This window comes from Oncorhynchus clarkii, chromosome 21 (assembly GCF_045791955.1).
Source record: "Oncorhynchus clarkii lewisi isolate Uvic-CL-2024 chromosome 21, UVic_Ocla_1.0, whole genome shotgun sequence".
Lineage (NCBI taxonomy): Eukaryota > Metazoa > Chordata > Actinopteri > Salmoniformes > Salmonidae > Oncorhynchus > Oncorhynchus clarkii.
In genome coordinates, this window is record NC_092167.1 from 4,402,106 (window position 1) to 4,426,105 (window position 24,000).

General features: G+C 48.3%; 1 protein-coding gene across 1 annotated transcript in view; it reads right to left on the reverse strand.

The window, feature by feature from the left end:
- The window catches only part of LOC139379279 (protein kinase C-binding protein NELL2-like), a 109,306-nt gene that overhangs the window by 3,284 nt on the left and 82,022 nt on the right, over positions 1-24,000 (reverse strand). The window contains exons 16-18 of the mRNA XM_071122081.1: positions 7,719-7,859; positions 5,267-5,460; positions 4,915-5,091 (exon numbers count right to left, since the gene is read on the reverse strand). Of these exons, the coding sequence (XP_070978182.1) occupies positions 4,915-5,091; positions 5,267-5,460; positions 7,719-7,859 (512 nt within the window). The remainder of the gene's footprint in view (positions 1-4,914; positions 5,092-5,266; positions 5,461-7,718; positions 7,860-24,000) is intronic.

Below are 24,000 nucleotides of genomic sequence, written 5' to 3' on the forward strand. Positions count from 1 at the left end.
TGTGTGCGTTTGAGAGATCCATATCCCTTATCACCAAGTCGCATCTCAAACTACCCTGAAACTGTTTTCTATTCATGATTAATGATATGCCTCATTTAGCAGCAGCACAGATATTAAAATGTAACTTACTGTTGGAGAAAAAATATAACCTCAATTTACATTGCTTGTCCTTTTGTTGAAATCAACATTTAATAGGAATATTTTTGTCGGGGGCAGGAGGGAGAAAGCGATAAGCTAAAGCTTTATTCTCTACAAGAACAGCATGATAAACCATTGTAGCTACTGTAGCTATGTAAACTATCAAGTCATGTTGTACTATCTAGAAAGTTCTTCCAGTCTCTCCAGTTCTTCTCTCTGAGCCACAGAGAAATGGGTCAGTCTCTCCCATCCTCCACTCTCTCTCTCTCTTTCTCTTCTCTCTCTCTCTCTCCGCTCCTCTCCTCTCTTCTCTTCTCCTCTCTTCTCCTCCCTTCTCCTCTCTACCCTCCTACCCAGTACAACATAACAGATGCAGTGTTGACTAGGTTGTTATGTCTCTACGGCTTCCTGGTTCACAAAGGATAAAGGACTTACAAATCTCATTACGCCGACATACGCACACACACACACACGCACACACACGCACGCACACACACACACACGCACACACACAATGAGTTGCCAGGCGTAAGGTATTTCTTTGCGTTGTCTCTCTGCCTGTGTTGGAGGAGCTAGAGACATAGAACGTCCAAGGCTGAATGGAACAGCTGGAGGTATCTGATTGGCTCACGGAACTGTGAGTTGGAGGGAGAACCGACTGTCTCAACTCAGCAGCTTCCAGTCTTCAGACTAGCTTTTATGTCTCCTTACAATCGGGGGTGTGTGTGTTTTTGAATGAACTTTTCATTATGCTGTTTAACAGAATATATTTAAGCAATAAGGCCTGAGGAGGTGTGGTATATGGCCAATATACCCCGGCTAAGGGCTGTTCTGGATACATCACTTAGCTGTGGTATATTGGCCATAAACTAAAAAAAACAAGGTGCCTTATTGCTACTATAAACTGGTTACCAAAAATAATTAGTTTTATAATAATTAGTTTATATTTTGTCAAACCCGTGGTATACAATCTGATATACCATGGCTGTAAGCAATCAGCATTCAGGGCTCGAACCACCCAGTTTATAAATGTAGCTATATAATCCAAACCATTTGGACATTATTCATCAGAACCCCACAACTTGGTTGAGAATGTGTTTGCAGATGAAGTGAACTATCCATGGGAGCATCTTGAGGTGTTCTAAATGCAATAGGCGTCACTACAGTCCCTGGTTCAAAATCCAGGATGTATCACATACGACCGTGATTGGGAGTCCCATAGAGTAGCGCACAATTGGCATAGGGTCTTCCGGGTTTGGCCGGGGTAGGCCGTCATTGTAAATAAGAATTTGTTCTTAACTGACTTGCCTAGTCAAATAAAGGTTCAATTTAACATTTAAATGTGAAGTGAGCCCTCAGAAAATGGATGAATTAACTAGGCTGAGAGGGAAAGGAAGACTCCAGCTGCTCGGAAGGAATGGCTAGGTTTCTAACTCTCCCTATCTCTGTCTCTGCCTCTCTCTCTGTCTCTACCTCTCTCTCTCTCTCTCTCTACCTCTCTCTCTCTATCTCTGTGTGTGTCTCCACCTCTGTGTCTCTCTCTCTGTGTCTCTCTCTCTCTGCTGGAGGCTGCACTCCAGGAGGGAGAGAGAGACACAGAGAGGTAGATACACAGAGAGAGAGGTAGAGAGAGGTAGAGAGAAAGAGAGACAGAGAGAGACAGAGAGAGAGACAGAGAGACAGAGAGAGAGAGAGAGAGAGAGAGAGAGAGAGACAGAGAGAGAGAGAGAGAGAGAGAGAGAGAGAGAGAGAGAGAGAGAGAGAGAGAGAGAGAGACAGAGAGAGAGAGAGAGAGAGAGAGAGAGAGAGAGAGAGAGAGAGAGAGAGAGAGAGAGAGAGAGAGAGAGAGAGAGAGAGAGAGAGAGAGAGAGAGACAGAGAGAGAGAGAGAGAGAGAGAGAGAGAGAGAGAGAGAGAGAGACAGACAGAGAGAGAGAGAGAGAGAGACAGACAGACAGACAGACAGAGAGAGAGAGAGAGAGAGAGAGAGAGAGAGAGAGAGAGAGAGAGAGAGAGAGAGAGAGAGAGAGAGAGAGAGAGAGAGAGAGAGAGAGAGAGAGAGAGAGAGAGAGAGTGAGAGACATTATTTATTTATTATTTATTCTATTTCTACTAAGGGCTGTTCTTGTCTTCATTGTTGTAAACATTGTTGTAAACATTGTTGTCTACATTTTTGTATACATTGTTGTCGACATTGTTGTCTACATTGTTGTCTACATTGTTGTCTACATTGTTGTAAACATTGTTGTCTACATTGTTGTCTACATTGTTGTAAACATTGTTGTCTACATTGTTGTAAACATTGCTGTCTACATTGTTGTAAACATTGCTGTCTACATTGTTGTAAACATTGTTGTCTACATTGTTGTCTACATTGCTGTCTACATTGTTGTAAACATTGCTGTCTACATTGTTGTAAACATTGTTGTCTACATTGTTGTCTACATTGTTGTCTACATTGTTGCTTTGGCAATATTGACGCAGCGGTTTTCATGCCAATAAAGCAGCTTGAGTTTGAGAGAGAGAGAGAAAGGCAGAGACAGAGAAAGACAGAGAGAAAGGCACAGAGAGACAGAGAAAGACAGAGAGAAAGACAGAGAGAGAGAGAGAGAAAGACAGAGAGAAAGGCAGAGACAGACAGAGAGAAAGGCACAGAGAGACAGAGAAAGACAGAGAGAAAGGCACAGAGAGACAGAGAAAGGCAGAGAGAAAGGCAGAGAGAGAGAGAAAGACAGAGAGAAAGGCAGAGAGAGAGAGAAAGGCACAGACAGAGAAAGACAGAGAGAAAGGCACAGAGAGACAGAGAAAGACAGAGAGAAAGACAGAGAAAGGCACAGAGAGACAGAGAAAGGCAGAGAGAGAGAGAAAGACAGAGAGAAAGGCACAGAGACAGAGAAAGACAGAGAGAAAGACAGAGAGAGACAGAGAAAGGCAGAGAGAAAGGCAGAGAGAGAGAAAGACAGAGAGAAAGGCAGAAAGAGACAGAGAAAGGCAGAGAGTGAGAAAGGAGAAAGAGAGATAGAAAGAGAGAGAGAGACATGCAGAAAGGCAGAGAGAAAGGCAGAGAGAGACAGAGAAAGGCAGAGAGTGAGAAAGGAGAAAGAGAGATAGAAAGAGAGAGAGAGACATGCAGAAAGGCAGAGAGGCAGGCTTGGCACCGGTCGATAGCACAGAGAGATTTACTGCCATATGTTCGCTGAACTTTTATGATTCAATTGGGATTGGTAGACTTTAAATCCCTTGTCTCACGACAACAAGACAGAAGCATCCAGTCCAGTCCAGTCTGTATACCCACAGCACTGACTGTTAAAAAACAGAGATTCTCAAGCTGGTGGGGTAGTTGGGCAAATGTTCTACTAGCCTGGTCTGAACACTACTAGCCTGGTCTGAACACTACTAGTCTGGTCTGAACATTACTAGCCTGGTCTGAACATTACTAGTCTGGTCTGAACACTACTAGTCTGGTCTGAACACTACTAGCCTGGTCTGAACATTACTAGCCTGGTCTGAACATTACTAGTCTGGTCTGAACACTCCTAGCCTGGTCTGAACATTACTAGCCTGGTCTGAACATTACTAGCCTGGTCTGAACACTCCTAGCCTGGTCTGAACACTACTAGCCTGGTCTGAACATTACTAGTCTAGTCTGAACACTACTAGCCTGGTCTGAACACTACTAGTCTGGTCTGAACACTACTAGTCTGGTCTGAACACTACTAGTCTGGTCTGAACACTACTAGTCTGGTCTGAACACTACTAGTTTGGTCTGAAAACTACTAGCCTGGTCTGAAAACTACTAGCCTGGTCTGAACACTACTAGTCTGGTCTGAACACTACTAGCCTGGTCTGAAAACTACTAGCCTGGTCTGAACACTACTAGTCTGGTCTGAACACTACTAGTCTGGTCTGAACACTACTAGTCTGGTCTGAACACTACTAGTCTGGTCTGAAAACGACTAGCCTCAGGCTTGTGGGCTACATTCATGTCCATCCCTTCCATCACTACCACAGTAACTCAGTATGTACTGGTACTATCCTCCACTACCACAGTAACTCAGTATGTACTGGTACTATCCATCACTACCCCAGTAACTCAGTATGTACTGGTACTATCCTCCACTACCCCAGTAACTCAGTATGTACTGGTACTATCCATCACTACCCCAGTAACTCAGTATGTACTGGTACTATCCTCCACTACCCCAGTAACTCAGTATGTACTGGTACTACCCTCCACTACCCCAGTAACTCAGTATGTACTGGTACTATCCTCCACTACCCCAGTAACTCAGTATGTACTGGTACTATCCTCCACTACCCCAGTAACTCAGTATGTACTGGTACTACCCTCCACTACCCCAGTAACTCAGTATGTACTGGTACTATCCTCCACTACCCCAGTAATTCAGTATGTACTGGTACTACCCTCCACTACCCCAGTAACTCAGTATGTACTGGTACTACCCTCCACTACCCCAGTAACTCAGTATGTACTGGTACTACCCTCCACTACCCCAGTAACTCAGTATGTACTGGTACTACCCTCCACTACCCCAGTAACTCAGTATGTACTGGTACTATCCTCCACTACCCCAGTAACTCAGTATGTACTGGTACTATCCTCCACTACCCCAGTAACTCAGTATGTACTGGTACTATCCATCACTACCACAGTAACTCAGTATGTACTGGTACTATCCTCCACTACCCCAGTAACTCACTATGTACTGGTACTATCCTCCACATCTCTCTACAGTGTCTGTCGATGCCAACTCACCATACACTGGCACTGCTGGCAGTTCTCCACCCAGGTGTCTCCACTGCTGTATGTAATGAGTCTGTTCTGGTGCAGACACTGGCTGCTGAGGCCGGGGTTACACTCTGGACAGCAGAACAGGTCGGCTGTGGTGGACTCACAGTCACACACCATCCTACGACACATCACCAGACCAGACTGTAGGGGGGAGGGGGAGAGAGTCAGACTAAGCTTTTCCTTTCAGATCTATATTTTGACATGTTAGATTTAGCATTAGATTATAACTGCAATATAAAACTCTGATTGGAAACTCTTTTTCCAAAAGACTCCAATTCCCATGATTCCCCAGGAGGTTCTACAGTACATCACTCACCTGGCAGGAGCAGACGGAGCACCTGTCGTTGTCCAGCACCCAGATCTGCCCGTTGTGTTTGTGCTTGTTGTCGTGGTTACAGTCCCCGGTGCAGTTCTTGCCGTGAGGGCACCTGCAGTCGTAACCTCCGTCCACGTTGAAACACACCGTATCGTTAGCACAGCTGTGTCTTTCTGTCGCACACTCATCTATATCTGCAGAGAGGAGGGACAGACAGACTACAGGTTAGTGTATGAAGGAGAGACAGACTACAGGTTAGTGTATGAAGGAGGAGGGACAGACAGACTACAGGTTAGTGTATAAAGGAGGGACAGACAGACTACAGGTTAGTGTATGAAGGAGGAGGGACAGACAGACTACAGGTTAGTGTATGAAGGAGGAGGGACAGACAGACTACAGGTTAGTGTATGAAGGAGGGACAGACAGACTACAGGTTAGTGTATGAAGGAGGAGGGACAGACAGACTACAGGTTAGTGTATGAAGGAGGGACAGACAGACTACAGGTTAGTGTATGAAGGAGGAGGGACAGACAGACTACAGGTTAGTGTATGAAGGAGGAGGGACAGACAGACTACAGGTTAGTGTATGAAGGAGGAGGGACAGACAGACTACAGGTTAGTGTATGAAGGAGGAGGGACAGACAGACTACAGGTTAGTGTATGAAGGAGGGACAGACAGACTACAGGTTAGTGTATGAAGGAGGAGGGACAGACAGACTACAGGTTAGTGTATGAAGGAGGGACAGACAGACTACAGGTTAGTGTATGAAGGAGGGACAGCCATACTACAGGTTAGTGTATGAGGGAGGGACAGACTACAGGTTAGTGTATGAAGGAGGGACAGACAGACTACAGGTTAGTGTATGAAGGAGGAGGGACAGACAGACTACAGGTTAGTGTATGAAGGAGGGACAGACAGACTACAGGTTAGTGTATGAAGGAGGAGGGACAGACAGACTACAGGTTAGTGTATGAAGGAGGGACAGACAGACTACAGGTTAGTGTATGAAGGAGGGACAGACAGACTACAGGTTAGTGTATGAAGGAGGAGGGACAGACAGACTACAGGTTAGTGTATGAAGGAGAGACAGACAGACTACAGGTTAGTGTATGAAGGAGGAGGGACAGACAGACTACAGGTTAGTGTATGAAGGAGGAGGGACAGACAGACTACAGGTTAGTGTATGAAGGAGGAGGGACAGACAGACTACAGGTTAGTGTATGAAGGAGGAGGGACAGACAGACTACAGGTTAGTGTATGAAGGAGGAGGGACAGACAGACTACAGGTTAGTGTATGAAGGAGAAGGGACAGACAGACTACAGGTTAGTGTTTGAAGGAGGAGGGACAGACAGACTACAGGTTAGTGTATGAAGGAGGGACAGACAGACTACAGGTTAGTGTATGAAGGAGGAGGGACAGACAGACTACAGGTTAGTGTTTAAAGGAGGAGGGACAGACAGACTACAGGTTAGTGTATGAAGGAGGAGGGACAGACAGACTACAGGTTAGTGTATGAAGGAGGAGGGACAGACAGACTACAGGTTAGTGTATGAAGGAGGAGGGACAGACAGACTACAGGTTAGTGTATGAAGGAGGAGAGACAGACAGACTACAGGTTAGTGTATGAAGGAGGAGGGACAGACAGACTACAGGTTAGTGTATGAAGGAGGAGGGACAGACAGACTACAGGTTAGTGTATGAAGGAGGGGCAGACAGACTACAGGTTAGTGTATGAAGGAGGAGGGACAGACAGACTACAGGTTAGTGTATGAAGGAGGAGGGACAGACAGACTACAGGTTAGTGTATGAAGGAGGAGGGACAGACAGACTACAGGTTAGTGTATGAAGGAGGGACAGACAGACTACAGGTTAGTGTATGAAGGAGGAGGGACAGACAGACTACAGGTTAGTGTATGAAGGAGGGACAGACAGACTACAGGTTAGTGTATGAAGGAGGAGGGACAGACAGACTACAGGTTAGTGTATGAAGGAGGAGGGACAGACAGACTACAGGTTAGTGTATGAAGGAGAGACAGACAGACTACAGGTTAGTGTATGAAGGAGGGACAGACAGACTACAGGTTAGTGTATGAAGGAGAGACAGACAGACTACAGGTTAGTGTATGAAGGAGGAGGGGCAGACAGACTACAGGTTAGTGTATGAAGGAGGAGGGACAGACAGACTACAGGTTAGTGTATGAAGGAGAAGGGACAGACAGACTACAGGTTAGTGTATGAAGGAGGGACAGACAGACTACAGGTTAGTGTATGAAGGAGGAGGGACAGACAGACTACAGGTTAGTGTATGAAGTCAACAAACAAATACAGTTGAATTCCAGAGGGAAAATAGTAATGGGTGAGATATGTGTTTGTATAATAATTCCAGCACCTAAGATCCTTGTGCATACCAGTACTGTGCTCAAACAGGTGAGTCTAGACACCCAACTTACCTTCACAGGACTCCCCATTGGCTGAGAACATCCCGTTGTCATGGTAGCCGTCCCGACACTCACAGTGGTACCAGCCAGGCAGGTTAACACAGATGGCTCTGCTGTCACACTCCACAAAGCCATCGGTACACTCATCAATGTCTGGTGAAACACACACACACAGACACAAACACACACAACCCGGCTCACACAGATGTTTCAGTTTCAGGCTTGTTAAACACAGCTGGGCCTAATGCATTCATCTTTGCATTTGAGGTATGCAAATGTCAACTACACAGCCAGGCTTCTGTTATAGTAGCAGTGGCACATCACGAGGAAGGGTTTTATTCCCATTACAGTTTAAAACATCAAACACTAAGTCCTTTCAGAGGCACATTATCTCCTTTACAATGCAGTCACCATGGAATCAGTGTATGGGTCAATTGTCTGCTTTTTCCATGGCACAGGTGGTTGGTGGGGTGGTTGGTGGGGTGGCTGGTGGGGTGGTTGGTGGGGTGGTTGGTGGGGTGGTTGGTTGGTGGGGTGGTTGGTGGGGTGGTTGGTGGGGTGGTTGGTGGGGTGGCTGGTGGGGTGGTTGGTGGGGTGGTTGGTGGGGTGCTTGGTGGTTGGTGGGGTGGTTGGTTGGTAAGGTGGTTGGTGGGGTGGGGTGGTTGGTCGGTTGGTTGGTGGGGTGGTTGGTAAGGTGGTTGGTGGGGTGGTTGGTCGGGTGGTTGGTGGGGTGGTTGGTAAGGTGGTTGGTAAGGTGGTTGGTGGGGTGGTTGGTGGTTGGTAAGGTGGTTGGTAAGGTGGTTGGTGGGGTGGTTGGTCGGTAAGGTGGTTGGTGGGGTGGTTGGTCGGGTGGCTGGTGGGGTGGATGGTGGGGTGGTTGGTGGGTGGTTGGTGGGGTGGTTGCTGGGGTGGCTGGTGGGGTGGTTGGTTGGTGGGGTGGTTGGTGGGGTGGTTGGTCGGGTGGCTGGTGGGTTGGTTGGTTGGTAAGGTGGTTGGTGGGGTGGTTGGTAAGGTGGTTGGTGGGTGGGGGGAGAATGGCTCATAATAATGGCTGGAATGAAGTGAATGGAATGGCATCAAATCAAATGGAATCCAGGTGTTTGATGTGTTCAACATCATTCCATTAATTCCGTTCCAGCCATTACTATGAGCCTGTCCTCCCCAATTTTGAGTGCCACCAGCCGCCTGTGATCCGTAGGAGATGGAGAATCATCTCACTGGCCAGTGAGCAAAGCCATTGTGATAATGAAGGCTTGGATCATATAGTATCAGGCGTCTTGGAGCTCTATCAAATCCATCACTGTGTTACATGGAGGGGGTCAATCACCTTGAACCAGAGAGAGATCTCATCCATCACTGTGTTACATGGAGGGGGTCAATCACCTTGAACCAGAGAGAGATCTCATCCATCACTGTTTAGTAATCATGAAGACCAGACCATTGATTCACTCCTCTGGCTGTACACTACATGGGAGCATGTCCAGTTAGATGTCATTTGAAATATAGTAAGCTATATTAAATTGTTCTACCTCTGTCACACTGCTACTGTAGGCACGCCTTATTTTAGTAATAGTAGACACTAAGAGCACATAGAGATGCAATGAGAAACAGCAGGGAGAGATGGTGAAGAGAGAGAGGAGAGAGAGAGAAATAAATGGAGAAAGCAAGAGAAAGAGAGAGAGAGAAATGGAGAGAAAGAGAGAGAGAGGGTGAGGTAGAAAGAAGGGATTTGTATTCCTGTCTGAGTGACATCTCACCGAAGTCATGAGTTCAGGTCTTGTTGTGGATGCTCAGAGTTCCTTCTATAGCTCCTGCATTTACATTAGTGTTTAACCCCACGCTCCCTTACTTTACCTGCCTGCCAAGGTCAGTCTAAAGACACGTGCTTCGCCCTCTTCAGAACAGACGATTAAAGAAGGGAGAGGGGGGAATGAGAAAGAGAGAGAGAGAACTGAGAGAGAGAGAGGGAGAGAGGGGGAGAGAGAGAGAGAGAGAGAACTGAGAGAGAGAGAGAGAGAGAGAGAGAGAGAGAGAGAGAGAGAGAGAGAGGGGGGAAGAGAGAACTGAGAGAGAGGGGGGGGGAGAACTGAGAGAGAGAGAGAGAGAGAGAGAGCGAGAGAGAGAGAGAGAGAGAGAGAGCGAGAGAGAGAGAGAGAGGGGGGGAGAAGAGAGTACTGAGAGAGAGAGAGAGAGAGAGAGAGAGAGAGGGGGGGGAGAACTGAGAGAGAGAGAGGAGAGAGAACATTGAATGCTCAGAAGACCTTGATTTTGTAAAAGGCTCTGCAGAATGGTTGTGTGGTATTCAAAGGCAGTGTCTATGTGTGGTGGTGGGGGTTGTTTCCATTGTCCCAGCAGGTCAAAGTGGAAGACTGAGAAACAAGCTGCAGACGGCTTACATGGAGGTACAGATACTTATTCTGTTTGTTGAAGCATCTAACTACAGCTACAGTCTAAATCATATCACAATCTAACTACAGCTACAGTCCAAATCACATCACCATCTAACTACAGCCACAGTCCAAATCACATCACCATCTAACTACAGCTACAGTCCAAATCACCATCTAACTACAGCTACAGTCCAAATCACCATCTAACTACAGCTACAGTCCAAATCACCATTTAACTACAGCTACAGTCCAAATCACCATCTAACTACAGCTACAGTCCAAATCACATCCCCATCTAACTACAGCCACAGTCCAAATCAAATCACCATCTAACTACAGCTACAGTCCAAATCACATCACCATCTAACTACAGCTACAGTCCAAATCATATCACCAACTAACTACAGCTACAGCTACAGTCCAAATCACATCACCATCTAACTACAACCACAGTCCAAATCAAATCACCATCTAACTACAGCTACAGTCCAAATCACCATCTAACTACAGCTACAGTCCAAATCACATCACCATCTAACTACAGCTACAGTCCAAATCACATCACCATCTAACTACAGCTACAGCTACAGTCCAAATCACATCACCATTTAACTACAGCTACAGTCCAAATCACATCACCATCTAACTACAGCTACAGTCCAAATCACATCACCATCTAACTACAGCTACAGTCCAAATCACCATCTAACTACAGCTACAGTTCAAATCAAATCACCATCTAACTACAGCTACAGTCCAAATCACATCACCATCTAACTACAGCTACAGTCCAAATCACATCATCATCTAACTACAGCTACAGTCCAAATCACATAATCATTTAACTACAGCTACAGTCCAAATCACCATCTAACTACAGCTACAGTCCAAATCAAATCACCATCTAACTACAGCTACAGTCCAAATCACATCACCATCTAACTACAGCTACAGTCCAAATCACATCACCATCTAACTACAGCAACAGTCCAAATCACATCATCATTTAACTACAGCTACAGTCCAAATCACATCACCATCTAACTACAGCTACAGTCCAAATCACCATCTAACTACAGCTACAGTCCAAATCACCATCTAACTACAGCTACAGTCCAAATCACCATTTAACTACAGCTACAGTCCAAATCACATCACCATCTAACTACAGCTACAGTCCAAATCACATCACCATCTAACTACAGCTACAGTCCAAATCACATCACCATCTAACTACAGCTACAGTCCAAATCACATCACCATCTAACTACAGCTACAGTCCAAATCACCATCTAACTACAGCTACAGTCCAAATCACCATCTAACTACAGCTACAGTCCAAATCAAATCACCATCTAACTACAGCTACAGTCCAAATCACATCACCATCTAACTACAGCTACAGTCCAAATCACCATCTAACTACAGCTACAGTCCAAATCACCATCTAACTACAGCTACAGTCCAAATCACATCACCATCTAACTACAGCTACAGTCCAAATCACATCACCATCTAACTACAGCTACAGTCCAAATCACATCACTATCTAACTACAGCTACAGTCCAAATCACCATCTAACTACAGCTACAGTCCAAATCACCATCTAACTACAGCTACAGTCCAAATCACATCACCATCTAACTACAGCTACAGTCCAAATCAAATCATAATTTATAGAAAGTGTATTTCATTGACAAAATATTATAAAAGTATAAGTTAAATGAACTGGATGCTGCTGAGTAGCTGGACAAGTAAACAGTGAGCAATAACATGGTGTAGATGCGTCTCCATGCCTCTCTCCCTCCTTCCTCAGAGTATGGCTTAGCATTTAAGTGACTGTTGGTTGAACCAGGTCTTCATGAGGCCCACTGGGAAATCACTGTGGTTTGTAGTCACTGAGCGCATCCCAAATGGCACCCTATTCCCTACGTAGTCCACTACTATTAACCAGAGCCCTGTAGAATAGGGTACAATTTGGAACACAGTTACTGTGTGCCGGTCCCCAGGACATCACCACTCTGACTGTCTGTCGCTGCAGCACTGCAACTCATTTGTCAGGGATATGTCACTGTGTGTGTGCGCGTGCGTGTGGTGTGTGTGCATGTTTAAGTGTGTGTGCATGCGCACGTGCACATCATGCTGACTGAGCTTACAGCAGACTTTTACTTTGAAAGCAAACCAATTCAGACTGTCTACACACTGTGTTAGAACACAGTTATGGCAGGCAATTTATACTGTGACCCACAAAACGCAGCCTCAATGAAAAGGTGAACTGCAATTACCATTTATAATATCTGGGCTGACTGCTAGCTGGGGACAAGGGACCATAAATATGTAGAGCCCATTCCTTTAAAACAGGAAGAACAATCTCTGGATGTATGATGGTCTATGCAGAGTAGAAAATAAAATAAAAGATTTGATGCAGAGAATAAAGGATTTGGGGTCAAGCAATAAACTTGATGATTGTTAACTAATTCATTATTCATCTTTTTAATGTACCCCAGGAACATCTTTCATCTTCTCCTCTCTCCTCTCTACTCCACTCCCCTCCCTGCATCTCCTCTCCTCTTTCCTCCTGTCCTCTCCACTCCACTCCTCTCCTCTCCTCCCTCCTCCTCTCCTCTCCTCTCCTCTCCTCTCCTCTCCTCTCCTCTCCACTCTCTTCTCTACTGCTCTCCTCTCTCCTCCTCTCCTCTCCTCTCTCCTCCTCTCCACTCCACTCCACTCCTCTCCTTTCCTCATCTCCTCTCCCATCCTTTCTCCTCAACCACTCCTATCATCTCCTCTCCTCTTGTCCTCTCTCCCCACCCCTTCCCTCCCCTCCTCTCCTCTCTCCTCCTCAACCACTCCTCTCCTCTCCTCCTGTCCTTTCCTCCCTACTCCTCTCCTCCTCTCCTCTCCTCTCTCCCTCTACTCCTCTCCTCCTCTCCTCTCTCCTTCTCTCCTCTCTAGAACCTCAACCACTCCTATCACCTCCTCTCCTCTCTCCCCACCCCTCCCCTCCCCTCCTCTCCTCCTCTCCTCCTCTCCTCCACTCCTCTCTCCTCTTCTCCTCCTCTCTACTCCTCCTCTCCTCCTCTCTCTTCTCCTCTCTATTCCTCTCCTCATCTCCTATTCACTTCTCTCCTCCTCCTCTCCTCTCCTCCTCTCCTCTCCTCCTCTCCTCCCTCCTCCTCTCCTCTCCTCTCTCCCTCTACTCCTCTCCCCCTCTCCTCTCTCCTCTCTAGAACCTCAACCACTCCTATCATCTCCTCTCCCCTCCTCTCCTCTCTTCCCACCCCACCCCACCCCTCCCCTCCCCTACTCTCCTATCTCCTCCTCTCCTCCTCTCCTCTCCTCTCCTCTCTCCTCTTCTCCTCCTCTCTACTCCTCCTCTCCACCTCTCTCTTCTCCTCTATATTCCTCTCCTCATCTCCTATTTACTTCTCTCCTCCTCCTCTCCTCTCCTCCTCTCCTCCCTCCTCCTCTCCTCTCCTCTCTCCCTCTACTCCTCTCCCCCTCTCCTCTCTCCTCTCTAGAACCTCAACCACTCCTATCATCTCCTCTCCCCTCCTCTCCTCTCTCCCCACCCCACCCCACCCCTCCCCTCCCCTACTCTCCTATCTCCTCCTCTCCTCCTCTCCTCTCCTCTCCTCTCTCCTCTTCTCCTCCTCTCTACTCCTCCTCTCCACCTCTCTCTTCTCCTCTCTATTCCTCTCCTCATCTCCTATTTACTTCTCTCCTCCTCCTCTCCTCTCCTCCTCTCCTCTCTACTCCTCTCTTCTCTATTCCTCTACTCTCCTCTCTCATCCTCATCTCCTCTCTTCTTTCCTCTCTCTGTTCTCCTCCACCTCCTCTCTATTCCTCTCCTCTCCTCTCTCATCCTCTTCTCATCTCCTCTCTTCTTTCCTCTCTCTGTTCTCCTCCCCCTCCTCTCTATTCCTCTCCTCTCCTCTCTCATCCTCTCCTCATCTCCTCTATTCTTTCCTCTCTCCATTCTCCTCTCCCTTCCTCTCTATTCCTCTCCTCTCTCATCCTCTCCTCATCTCCTCTCTTCTTTCCTCTCTCCTTTCTCCTCTCCCCTCCTCTCTATTCCTCTCCTCTCCTCTCTCATCCTCTCCTCATCTCTTCTCTTCTTTCCTCTCTCCTTTCTCCTCTCCCCTCCTCTCTATTCCCCTCCTCTCCTCTCTCCTCTCCTCTCTCATCCTCTCCTCATCTCCTCTATTCTTTCCTCTCTCCGTTCTCCTCTCCCCTCCTCTCTATTCCTCTCCTCTCCTCTCCTCTCCTCTCCTCTCCTCTCCTCTCCTCTCCTCTCCTCTCCTCTCCTCTCCTCTCTTCTCCTCTCCTCTCCTCCCCTCTCCCCTCCTCTCTCCATTGTCCTCTCCCCTCCTCTCTATTCCTCTCCTCTCCCCTCTCCCCTCTCCTCCCTCCTCTCTCTCTTCTTCACTACTTGACTAACTCACTCCTACCACAATCTCTCCAGCAACAACCACCATCACTGTTGAAGACGGCAACTTGGCACTGTGACGTTTGAAGTCAGGAATGTCTTTGTTGTGTCATCAACCTGTCACACGGGAAACTCAGCAGGTTTGCCGACTGCGTCACAAGCAACACATCACTCACAGGATTGTGGGTAATGCTTTACAACATTCCCCCCACCAGCGTCCTCTCCCTTCAACCCGCCCCAAAAACTTTATCGAGACGAGCTTTACCGAGACGAGAAAGAACAAACGTAGTGTCAGGAAGTCTTATCAAAGAGACCTCATTAGGATTCTCTCTAACAGAGAAATAGAGACAGAGAGAGACTTCCACAAAGCTGTGAACGATCTGAGAAACAAAGCAAGAAGGACCTTCTATGCCATCGAAAGGAACATAAAATTTGGCATACCAATTAGGATCTGGCTAAATATACTTGAATCCGTTATAGAACCCATTGCCCTTTATGGTTGTGAGGTCTGGGGTCCGTTGACCAACCAAGACTTCACAAAATGGGACAAACACCAAATTGAGACTCTGCATGCAGAATTCTGCAAAAATATCATCCGTGTACAACGTAAAACACCAAATAATGCATGCAGAGCAGAATTAGGCCGATACCCACTAATTATCAAAATCCAGAAAAGAGCCGTTCAATTCTATAACCACCTAAAAGGAAGCGATTCCCAAACCTTCCATAACAAAGCCATCACCAACAGAGAGATGAACCTGGAGAAGAGTCACCTAAGCAAGCTGGTCCTGGGGCTCTGTTCACAAATACAAACAGACCCCACAGAGCCCCAGGACAGCAACACAATTAGACCCAACCAAATCATGAGAAAACAAAAAGATAATTACATGACACATTGGAAATAATTGACAAAAAAACAGAGCAAACTAGAATTGCTATTTATCCCTAAACAGAGAGTACACAGCGGCAGAATACCTGACCACTGTGACTGACCCAAAATTAAGGAAATCCTTGACTATGTACAGAGCAATGCCTTGCTATTGAGAAAGGCCACCGTAGGCAGACCTGGCTCTCAAGAGAAGACAGGCTATGTGCCCACTGCCCACAAAATGAGGTGGAAACTGAGCTGCACTTCCTAACCTCCTGCCATGTTATTAGTGACCTGTTGCCACGAGAAAAGGGCGACCAGTGAAGAACAAACACCATGTAAATACAAGCCACATCTATGTTGATTGATTCCCTTGAGTAATATTTCCTCATCATTACAACACTGTATATAGACATACCATTGGAAATGTCTTTATTCTTTTGGAACTTCTTTAAGTGTAATGTTAACTGTTCATTTTATATTGTTTATCACACTTTTGTTAACATATGTTTCCCATGCCAATAAAGCCCCTTAAATTGAATTGACAGAGCGACAGAGACAGAGACAGAGACAGAGACAGAGACAGAGAGAGAGAGAGAGAGAAAGAAAGAAAGAGAGAGACAGAGACAGAGAGAGAGAGAGAGAGACACAGAGAGAGAGAAAGAAAGAAAGAAAGAAAGAAAGAGAGAGAGAGACACAGAGAGACACAGAGAGAGAGAGAGAGAGAGAGAGAAAGAAAGAAAGAAAGAGAGAGAGAAAGAGAGAAAGAAAGAAGGAAAGAAAGAGAGACACAGAGAGAGAGAGAGAGAGAGCGAGAAAGAAAGAGAGATAGAGAGAGAGACAGAGAGAGAGAGAGAGAGAGAGAAAGAAAGAAAGAAAGAAAGAAAGAAAGAAAGAAAGACAGAAAGAAAGAAAGAAGGAAAGAAAGAGAGAGAGAGAGAGAGAGAGACAGAGAGACAGAGACAGAGAGGAATAGTGACTAGGAACTTAGGGAGTACATCCATCCACAGAGAAAAACATTTGCATATTCAACTGTCACAGTGGCTTAGATCCAATAGCGGTGGTGTATCAATCAATCCCTCTCAACACAGAGAGAGAAAGCGTGTCTTATGATTACTGGAGTGGGAAATAAACATGGTGCATGATGGGTATATTGCTGTCCTGATACAGATAAGCTTCACAGTGGTACCATTTCATTATTCACTCACTTAGGGATCAAATCAGTACATCACAACTTGAGATGCATAGAGTTTCATCACCTAGTTTCCCATCCAAACTTGTCAAGGCAAGGTCTCAGAAAGAAGCCCATCTCAGAGGGGGGTTCCACACACAGGATCATGTTAAGGATGGATGCAGGCACAACATATCAAAGCAGAACTAAACCGTTGTTAACTTTCAGTTGTCTGTAGCACAGGATAGCTTCTTCAGTAACAAAGAGAAGAATAGGAAACATATTAAATAACATGTCCCTCTTCTCCTCCAGTATTTATGCTGTAGTAGTTTATGTGTTGGGGGGCTAGGGTCAGTTTGTTATATCTGGAGTACTTCTCCTGTCCTATTCGGTGTCCTGTGTGAATCTAAGTGTGTGTTCTCTAATTCTCTCCTTCTCTCTTTCTTTCTCTCTCTCTCTTGGAGGACCTGAGCCCTAGGACCATGCCCCAGGACTACCTGACATGATGACTCCTTGCTGTCCCCAGTCCACCTGGCCGTGCTGCTGCTCCAGTTTCAACTGTTCTGCCTTATTATTATTCGACCATGCTGGTCATTTATGAACATTTGAACATCTTGGCCATGTTCTGTTATAATCTCCACCCGGCACAGCCAGAAGAGGACTGGCCATCCCACATAGCCTGGTTCCTCTCTAAGTTTCTTCATAGGTTTTGGCCTTTCTAGGGAGTTTTTCCTAGCCACCGTACTTCTACACCTGCATTGCTTGCTGTTTGGGGTTTTAGGCTGGGTTTCTGTACAGCACTTTGAGATATCAGCTGATGTACGAAGGGCTATATAAATACATTTGATTTGATTTGATTCTCAAAGTCAGAGACGACTGTTCACCCTCTTCTATTCAAACCTCCTCCTACGTCCATATGATAACAAACACAATTACTGAGAAATATTAACTTTCTGTGGTACAAATCAAAGCTTTTATCATAAATACATATAGTGTAGATAACAGCAGTTCCTTTTCACCTGGAGATGTAATATCAACGAGACCAACGGATAATGATGTATATTCTTATCATAAAGTCAGGAGAATACAGATCTTAGGATAATAACACAGTCAGGCAGGAACACACACAGGCTGCAATGGAATTACTCTCTCTCTCTCTCTCTCTCTCTCTCTCTCTCTCTCTCTCTCTCTCTCTCTCTCTCTCTCTCTCTCTCTCTCTCTCTCTCTCTCTCTCTCTCTCTGTCTCTCTCTCTCTCTCTCTCTCCCTCTCTCTCTCTCTCTCTCTCTCTCTCTCTCTCTCTCTGAGTGATAAACTCTGTTTACAGAGACAGTGAGATTGTGATCACTTTTAATTTCCCCAGAGAAAAATATGAGCGGGCGAAACAACACGCTCCGGCTCTCTCTCACACACACACACACACACACACACACACACACACACACACACACACACACACACACACACACACACACACACACACACACACACACACACACACACACACACACACACACACACACACCACACATATTGGTGAATGTGTCAGATTCGTTGGCAGTCTTGCTTATCTCTAAGAACAAACATTCATTAAAGCGTAGTGTTGGTGTGTGTGTGTTTGTCTGTGCCAAAACATTGAGGAATATCTCTGATCTCACATCCTCCTACGGTAACAACTAACAACAGACCAGGAACAGACCAGGGTTACCACACTATACCCATACCCCTCTCTCTCTGAGAACATACAGTCTATACCAGCTGTCTCATCTCCTCCTCTCCCCCCGCTCTCTCTCTCTGAGAACATACCAGCTGTCTCCTATCCTCCTCTCCCCCCGCTCTCTCTCTCTCTGAGAACATACAGTCTATACCAGCTGTCCCCTCTCCTCCTCTCCCCCGCTCTCTCTCTGAGAACATACAGTCCATACCAGCTGTCTCCTCTCCTCCTCTACCCCCGCTCTCTCTCTCTCTGAGAACATACAGTCCATACCAGCTGTCTCTCCTCCTCCTCTCCCCCCACTCTCTCTCTCTCTCTCTGAGAACATACAGTCCATACCAGCTGTCTCCTATCCTCCTCTCCCCCCGCTCTCTCTCTCTGAGAACATACAGTCCATACCAGCTGTCTCCTATCCTCCTCTCCCCCGCCCTCTCTCTCTGAGAACATCCAGTCCATACCAGCTGTCTCCTATCCTCCTCTCCCCCCGCTCTCTCTCTCTCTCTGAGAACATACAGTCCATACCAGCTGTCCCCTCTCCTCCTCTCCCCCCGCTCTCTCTCTCTCTGAGAACATACAGTCCATACCAGCTGTCTCCTATCCTCCTCTCCCCCCGCTCTCTCTCTCTCTCTGAGAACATACAGTCCATACCAGCTGTCTCCTATCCTCCTCTCCCCCCGCTCTCTCTCTCTGAGAACATACAGTCCATACCAGCTGTCCCCTCTCCTCCTCTCCCCCCGCTCTCTCTCTCTCTGAGAACATACAGTCCATACCAGCTGTCTCCTATCCTCCTCTCCCCCCGCTCTCTCTCTCTGAGAACATACAGTCCATACCAGCTGTCTCCTATCCTCCTCTCCCCCCGCTCTCTCTCTGAGAACATACAGTCCATACCAGCTGTCCCCTCTCCTCCTCTCCCCCCGCTCTCTCTCTCTCTGAGAACATACAGTCCATACCAGCTGTCTCTCCTCCTCCTCTCCCCCACTCTCTCTCTCTCTCTCTGAGAACATACAGTCCATACCAGCTGTCTCCTCTCCTCCTCTCCCCCCACTCTCTCTCTCTCTGAGAACATACAGTCCATACCAGCTGTCTCCTATCCTCCTCTCCCCCCGCTCTCTCTCTCTGAGAACATACAGTCCATACCAGCTGTCTCCTATCCTCCTCTCCCACGCCCTCTCTCTCTGAGAACATACAGTCCATACCAGCTGTCTCCTATCCTCCTCTCCCCCCACTCTCTCTCTCTCTGAGAACATACAGTCCATACCAGCTGTCTCCTATCCTCCTCTCCCCCCGCTCTCTCTCTCTCTCTGAGAACATACAGTCCATACCAGCTGTCTCCTATCCTCCTCTCCCCCCGATCTCTCTCTCTCTCTGAGAACATACAGTCCATACCAGCTGTCTCCTATCCTCCTCTCCCCCCGCTCTCTCTCTCTGAGAACATACAGTCCATACCAGCTGTCTCCTATCCTCCTCTCCCCCCCTCTCTCTCTGAGAACATACAGTCCATACCAGCTGTCCCCTCTCCTCCTCTCCCCCCGCTCTCTCTCTCTCTGAGAACATACAGTCCATACCAGCTGTCTCCTATCCTCCTCTCCCCCCGCTCTCTCTCTCTCTCTCTGAGAACATACAGTCCATACCAGCTGTCTCTCCTCCTCCTCTCCCCCCACTCTCTCTCTCTCTCTCTGAGAACATACAGTCCATACCAGCTGTCTCCTCTCCTCCTCTCCCCCCCCTCTCTCTCTCTCTGAGAACATACAGTCCATACCAGCTGTCTCCTATCCTCCTCTCCCCCGCCCTCTCTCTCTGAGAACATACAGTCCATACCAGCTGTCTCCTATCCTCCTCTCCCCCCGCTCTCTCTCTCTCTCTCTGAGAACATACAGTCCATACCAGCTGTCTCCTATCCTCCTCTCCCCCCGCTCTCTCTCTGAGAACATACAGTCCATACCAGCTGTCTCCTATCCTCCTCTCCCCCCGCTCTCTCTCTCTCTCTCTGAGAACATACAGTCCATACCAGCTGTCTCCTATCCTCCTCTCCCCCCGCTCTCTCTCTGAGAACATACAGTCCATACCAGCTGTCTCCTATCCTCCTCTCCCCCCGCTCTCTCTCTCTCTGAGAACATACAGTCCATACCAGCTGTCTCCTATCCTCCTCTCCCCCCGCTCTCTCTCTCTCTCTCTGAGAACATACAGTCCATACCAGCTGTCTCCTATCCTCCTCTCCCCCCGCACTCTCTCTCTGAGAACATACAGTCCATACCAGCTGTCTCCTATCCTCCTCTCCCCCCGCTCTCTCTCTGAGAACATACAGTCCATACCAGCTGTCCCCTCTCCTCCTCTCCCCCCGCTCTCTCTCTCTCTGAGAACATACAGTCCATACCAGCTGTCTCCTATCCTCCTCTCCCCCCGCTCTCTCTCTCTCTCTCTGAGAACATACAGTCCATACCAGCTGTCTCTCCTCCTCCTCTCCCCCCACTCTCTCTCTCTCTCTCTGAGAACATACAGTCCATACCAGCTGTCTCCTCTCCTCCTCTCCCCCCACTCTCTCTCTCTGAGAACATACAGTCCATACTAGCTGTCTCCTATCCTCCTCTCCCCCGCCCTCTCTCTCTGAGAACATACAGTCCATACCAGCTGTCTCCTATCCTCCTCTCCCCCCGCTCTCTCTCTCTCTCTGAGAACATACAGTCCATACCAGCTGTCTCCTATCCTCCTCTCCCCCCGCTCTCTCTCTCTCTCTGAGAACATACAGTCCATACCAGCTGTCCCCTCTCCTCCTCTCCCCCCGCTCTCTCTCTCTCTGAGAACATACAGTCCATACCAGCTGTCTCCTATCCTCCTCTCCCCCCGCTCTCTCTCTCTCTCTCTGAGAACATACAGTCCATACCAGCTGTCTCTCCTCCTCCTCTCCCCCCACTCTCTCTCTCTCTCTCTGAGAACATACAGTCCATACCAGCTGTCTCCTCTCCTCCTCTCCCCCCACTCTCTCTCTCTGAGAACATACAGTCCATACTAGCTGTCTCCTATCCTCCTCTCCCCCGCCCTCTCTCTCTGAGAACATACAGTCCATACCAGCTGTCTCCTATCCTCCTCTCCCACCGCTATCTCTCTCTCTCTGAGAACATACAGTCCATACCAGCTGTCTCCTATCCTCCTCTCCCCCCGCTCTCTCTCTCTCTCTGAGAACATACAGTCCATACCAGCTGTCTCCTATCCTCCTCTCCCCCCGCTCTCTCTCTCTCTCTGAGAACATACAGTCCATACCAGCTGTCTCCTATCCTCCTCTCCCCCCGCTCTCTCTCTGAGAACATACAGTCCATACCAGCTGTCCCCTCTCCTCCTCTCCCCCCGCTCTCTCTCTCTCTGAGAACATACAGTCCATACCAGCTGTCTCCTATCCTCCTCTCCCCCCGCTCTCTCTCTCTCTCTCTGAGAACATACAGTCCATACCAGCTGTCTCTCCTCCTCCTCTCCCCCCACTCTCTCTCTCTCTCTCTCTGAGAACATACAGTCCATACCAGCTGTCTCCTCTCCTCCTCTCCCCCCACTCTCTCTCTCTCTGAGAACATACAGTCCATACCAGCTGTCTCCTATCCTCCTCTCCCCCCGCTCTCTCTCTCTGAGAACATACAGTCCATACCAGCTGTCTCCTATCCTCCTCTCCCCCGCCCTCTCTCTCTGAGAACATACAGTCCATACCAGCTGTCTCCTATCCTCCTCTCCCCCGCCCTCTCTCTCTGAGAACATACAGTCCATACCAGCTGTCTCCTATCCTCCTCTCCCCCCGCTCTCTCTCTCTCTCTGAGAACATACAGTCCATACCAGCTGTCCCCTCTCCTCCTCTCCCCCCGCTCTCTCTCTCTCTGAGAACATACAGTCCATACCAGCTGTCTCCTATCCTCCTCTCCCCCCGCTCTCTCTCTGAGAACATACAGTCCATACCAGCTGTCTCCTATCCTCCTCTCCCCCCGCTCTCTCTCTCTCTGAGAACATACAGTCCATACCAGCTGTCCCCTCTCCTCCTCTCCCCCCGCTCTCTCTCTCTCTGAGAACATACAGTCCATACCAGCTGTCTCCTATCCTCCTCTCCCCCCGCTCTCTCTCTCTCTCTCTGAGAACATACAGTCCATACCAGCTGTCTCTCCTCCTCCTCTCCCCCCACTCTCTCTCTCTCTCTCTGAGAACATACAGTCCATACCAGCTGTCTCCTCTCCTCCTCTCCCCCCACTCTCTCTCTCTGAGAACATACAGTCCATACTAGCTGTCTCCTATCCTCCTCTCCCCCGCCCTCTCTCTCTGAGAACATACAGTCCATACCAGCTGTCTCCTATCCTCCTCTCCCCCCGCTCTCTCTCTCTCTCTGAGAACATACAGTCCATACCAGCTGTCTCCTATCCTCCTCTCCCCCCGCTCTCTCTCTCTCTCTGAGAACATACAGTCCATACCAGCTGTCTCCTATCCTCCTCTCCCCCCGCTCTCTCTCTCTGAGAACATACAGTCCATACCAGCTGTCTCCTATCCTCCTCTCCCCCCGCTCTCTCTCTGAGAACATACAGTCCATACCAGCTGTCCCCTCTCCTCCTCTCCCCCCGCTCTCTCTCTCTCTGAGAACATACAGTCCATACCAGCTGTCTCCTATCCTCCTCTCCCCCCGCTCTCTCTCTCTCTCTCTGAGAACATACAGTCCATACCAGCTGTCTCTCCTCCTCCTCTCCCCCCACTCTCTCTCTCTCTCTCTCTGAGAACATACAGTCCATACCAGCTGTCTCCTCTCCTCCTCTCCCCCCACTCTCTCTCTCTCTGAGAACATACAGTCCATACCAGCTGTCTCCTATCCTCCTCTCCCCCCGCTCTCTCTCTCTGAGAACATACAGTCCATACCAGCTGTCTCCTATCCTCCTCTCCCCCGCCCTCTCTCTCTGAGAACATACAGTCCATACCAGCTGTCTCCTATCCTCCTCTCCCCCGCCCTCTCTCTCTGAGAACATACAGTCCATACCAGCTGTCTCCTATCCTCCTCTCCCCCCGCTCTCTCTCTCTCTCTGAGAACATACAGTCCATACCAGCTGTCCCCTCTCCTCCTCTCCCCCCGCTCTCTCTCTCTGAGAACATACAGTCCATACCAGCTGTCTCCTATCCTCCTCTCCCCCCGCTCTCTCTCTGAGAACATACAGTCCATACCAGCTGTCTCCTATCCTCCTCTCCCCCCGCTCTCTCTCTCTCTGAGAACATACAGTCCATACCAGCTGTCTCCTATCCTCCTCTCCCCCCGCTCTCTCTCTCTCTCTCTGAGAACATACAGTCCATACCAGCTGTCTCCTATCCTCCTCTCCCCCCGCTCTCTCTCTCTGAGAACATACAGTCCATACCAGCTGTCTCCTATCCTCCTCTCCCCCCGCTCTCTCTCTGAGAACATACAGTCCATACCAGCTGTCCCCTCTCCTCCTCTCCCCCCGCTCTCTCTCTCTCTGAGAACATACAGTCCATACCAGCTGTCTCCTATCCTCCTCTCCCCCCGCTCTCTCTCTCTCTCTCTGAGAACATACAGTCCATACCAGCTGTCTCTCCTCCTCCTCTCCCCCCACTCTCTCTCTCTCTCTCTGAGAACATACAGTCCATACCAGCTGTCTCCTCTCCTCCTCTCCCCCCACTCTCTCTCTCTCTGAGAACATACAGTCCATACCAGCTGTCTCCTATCCTCCTCTCCCCCCGCTCTCTCTCTCTGAGAA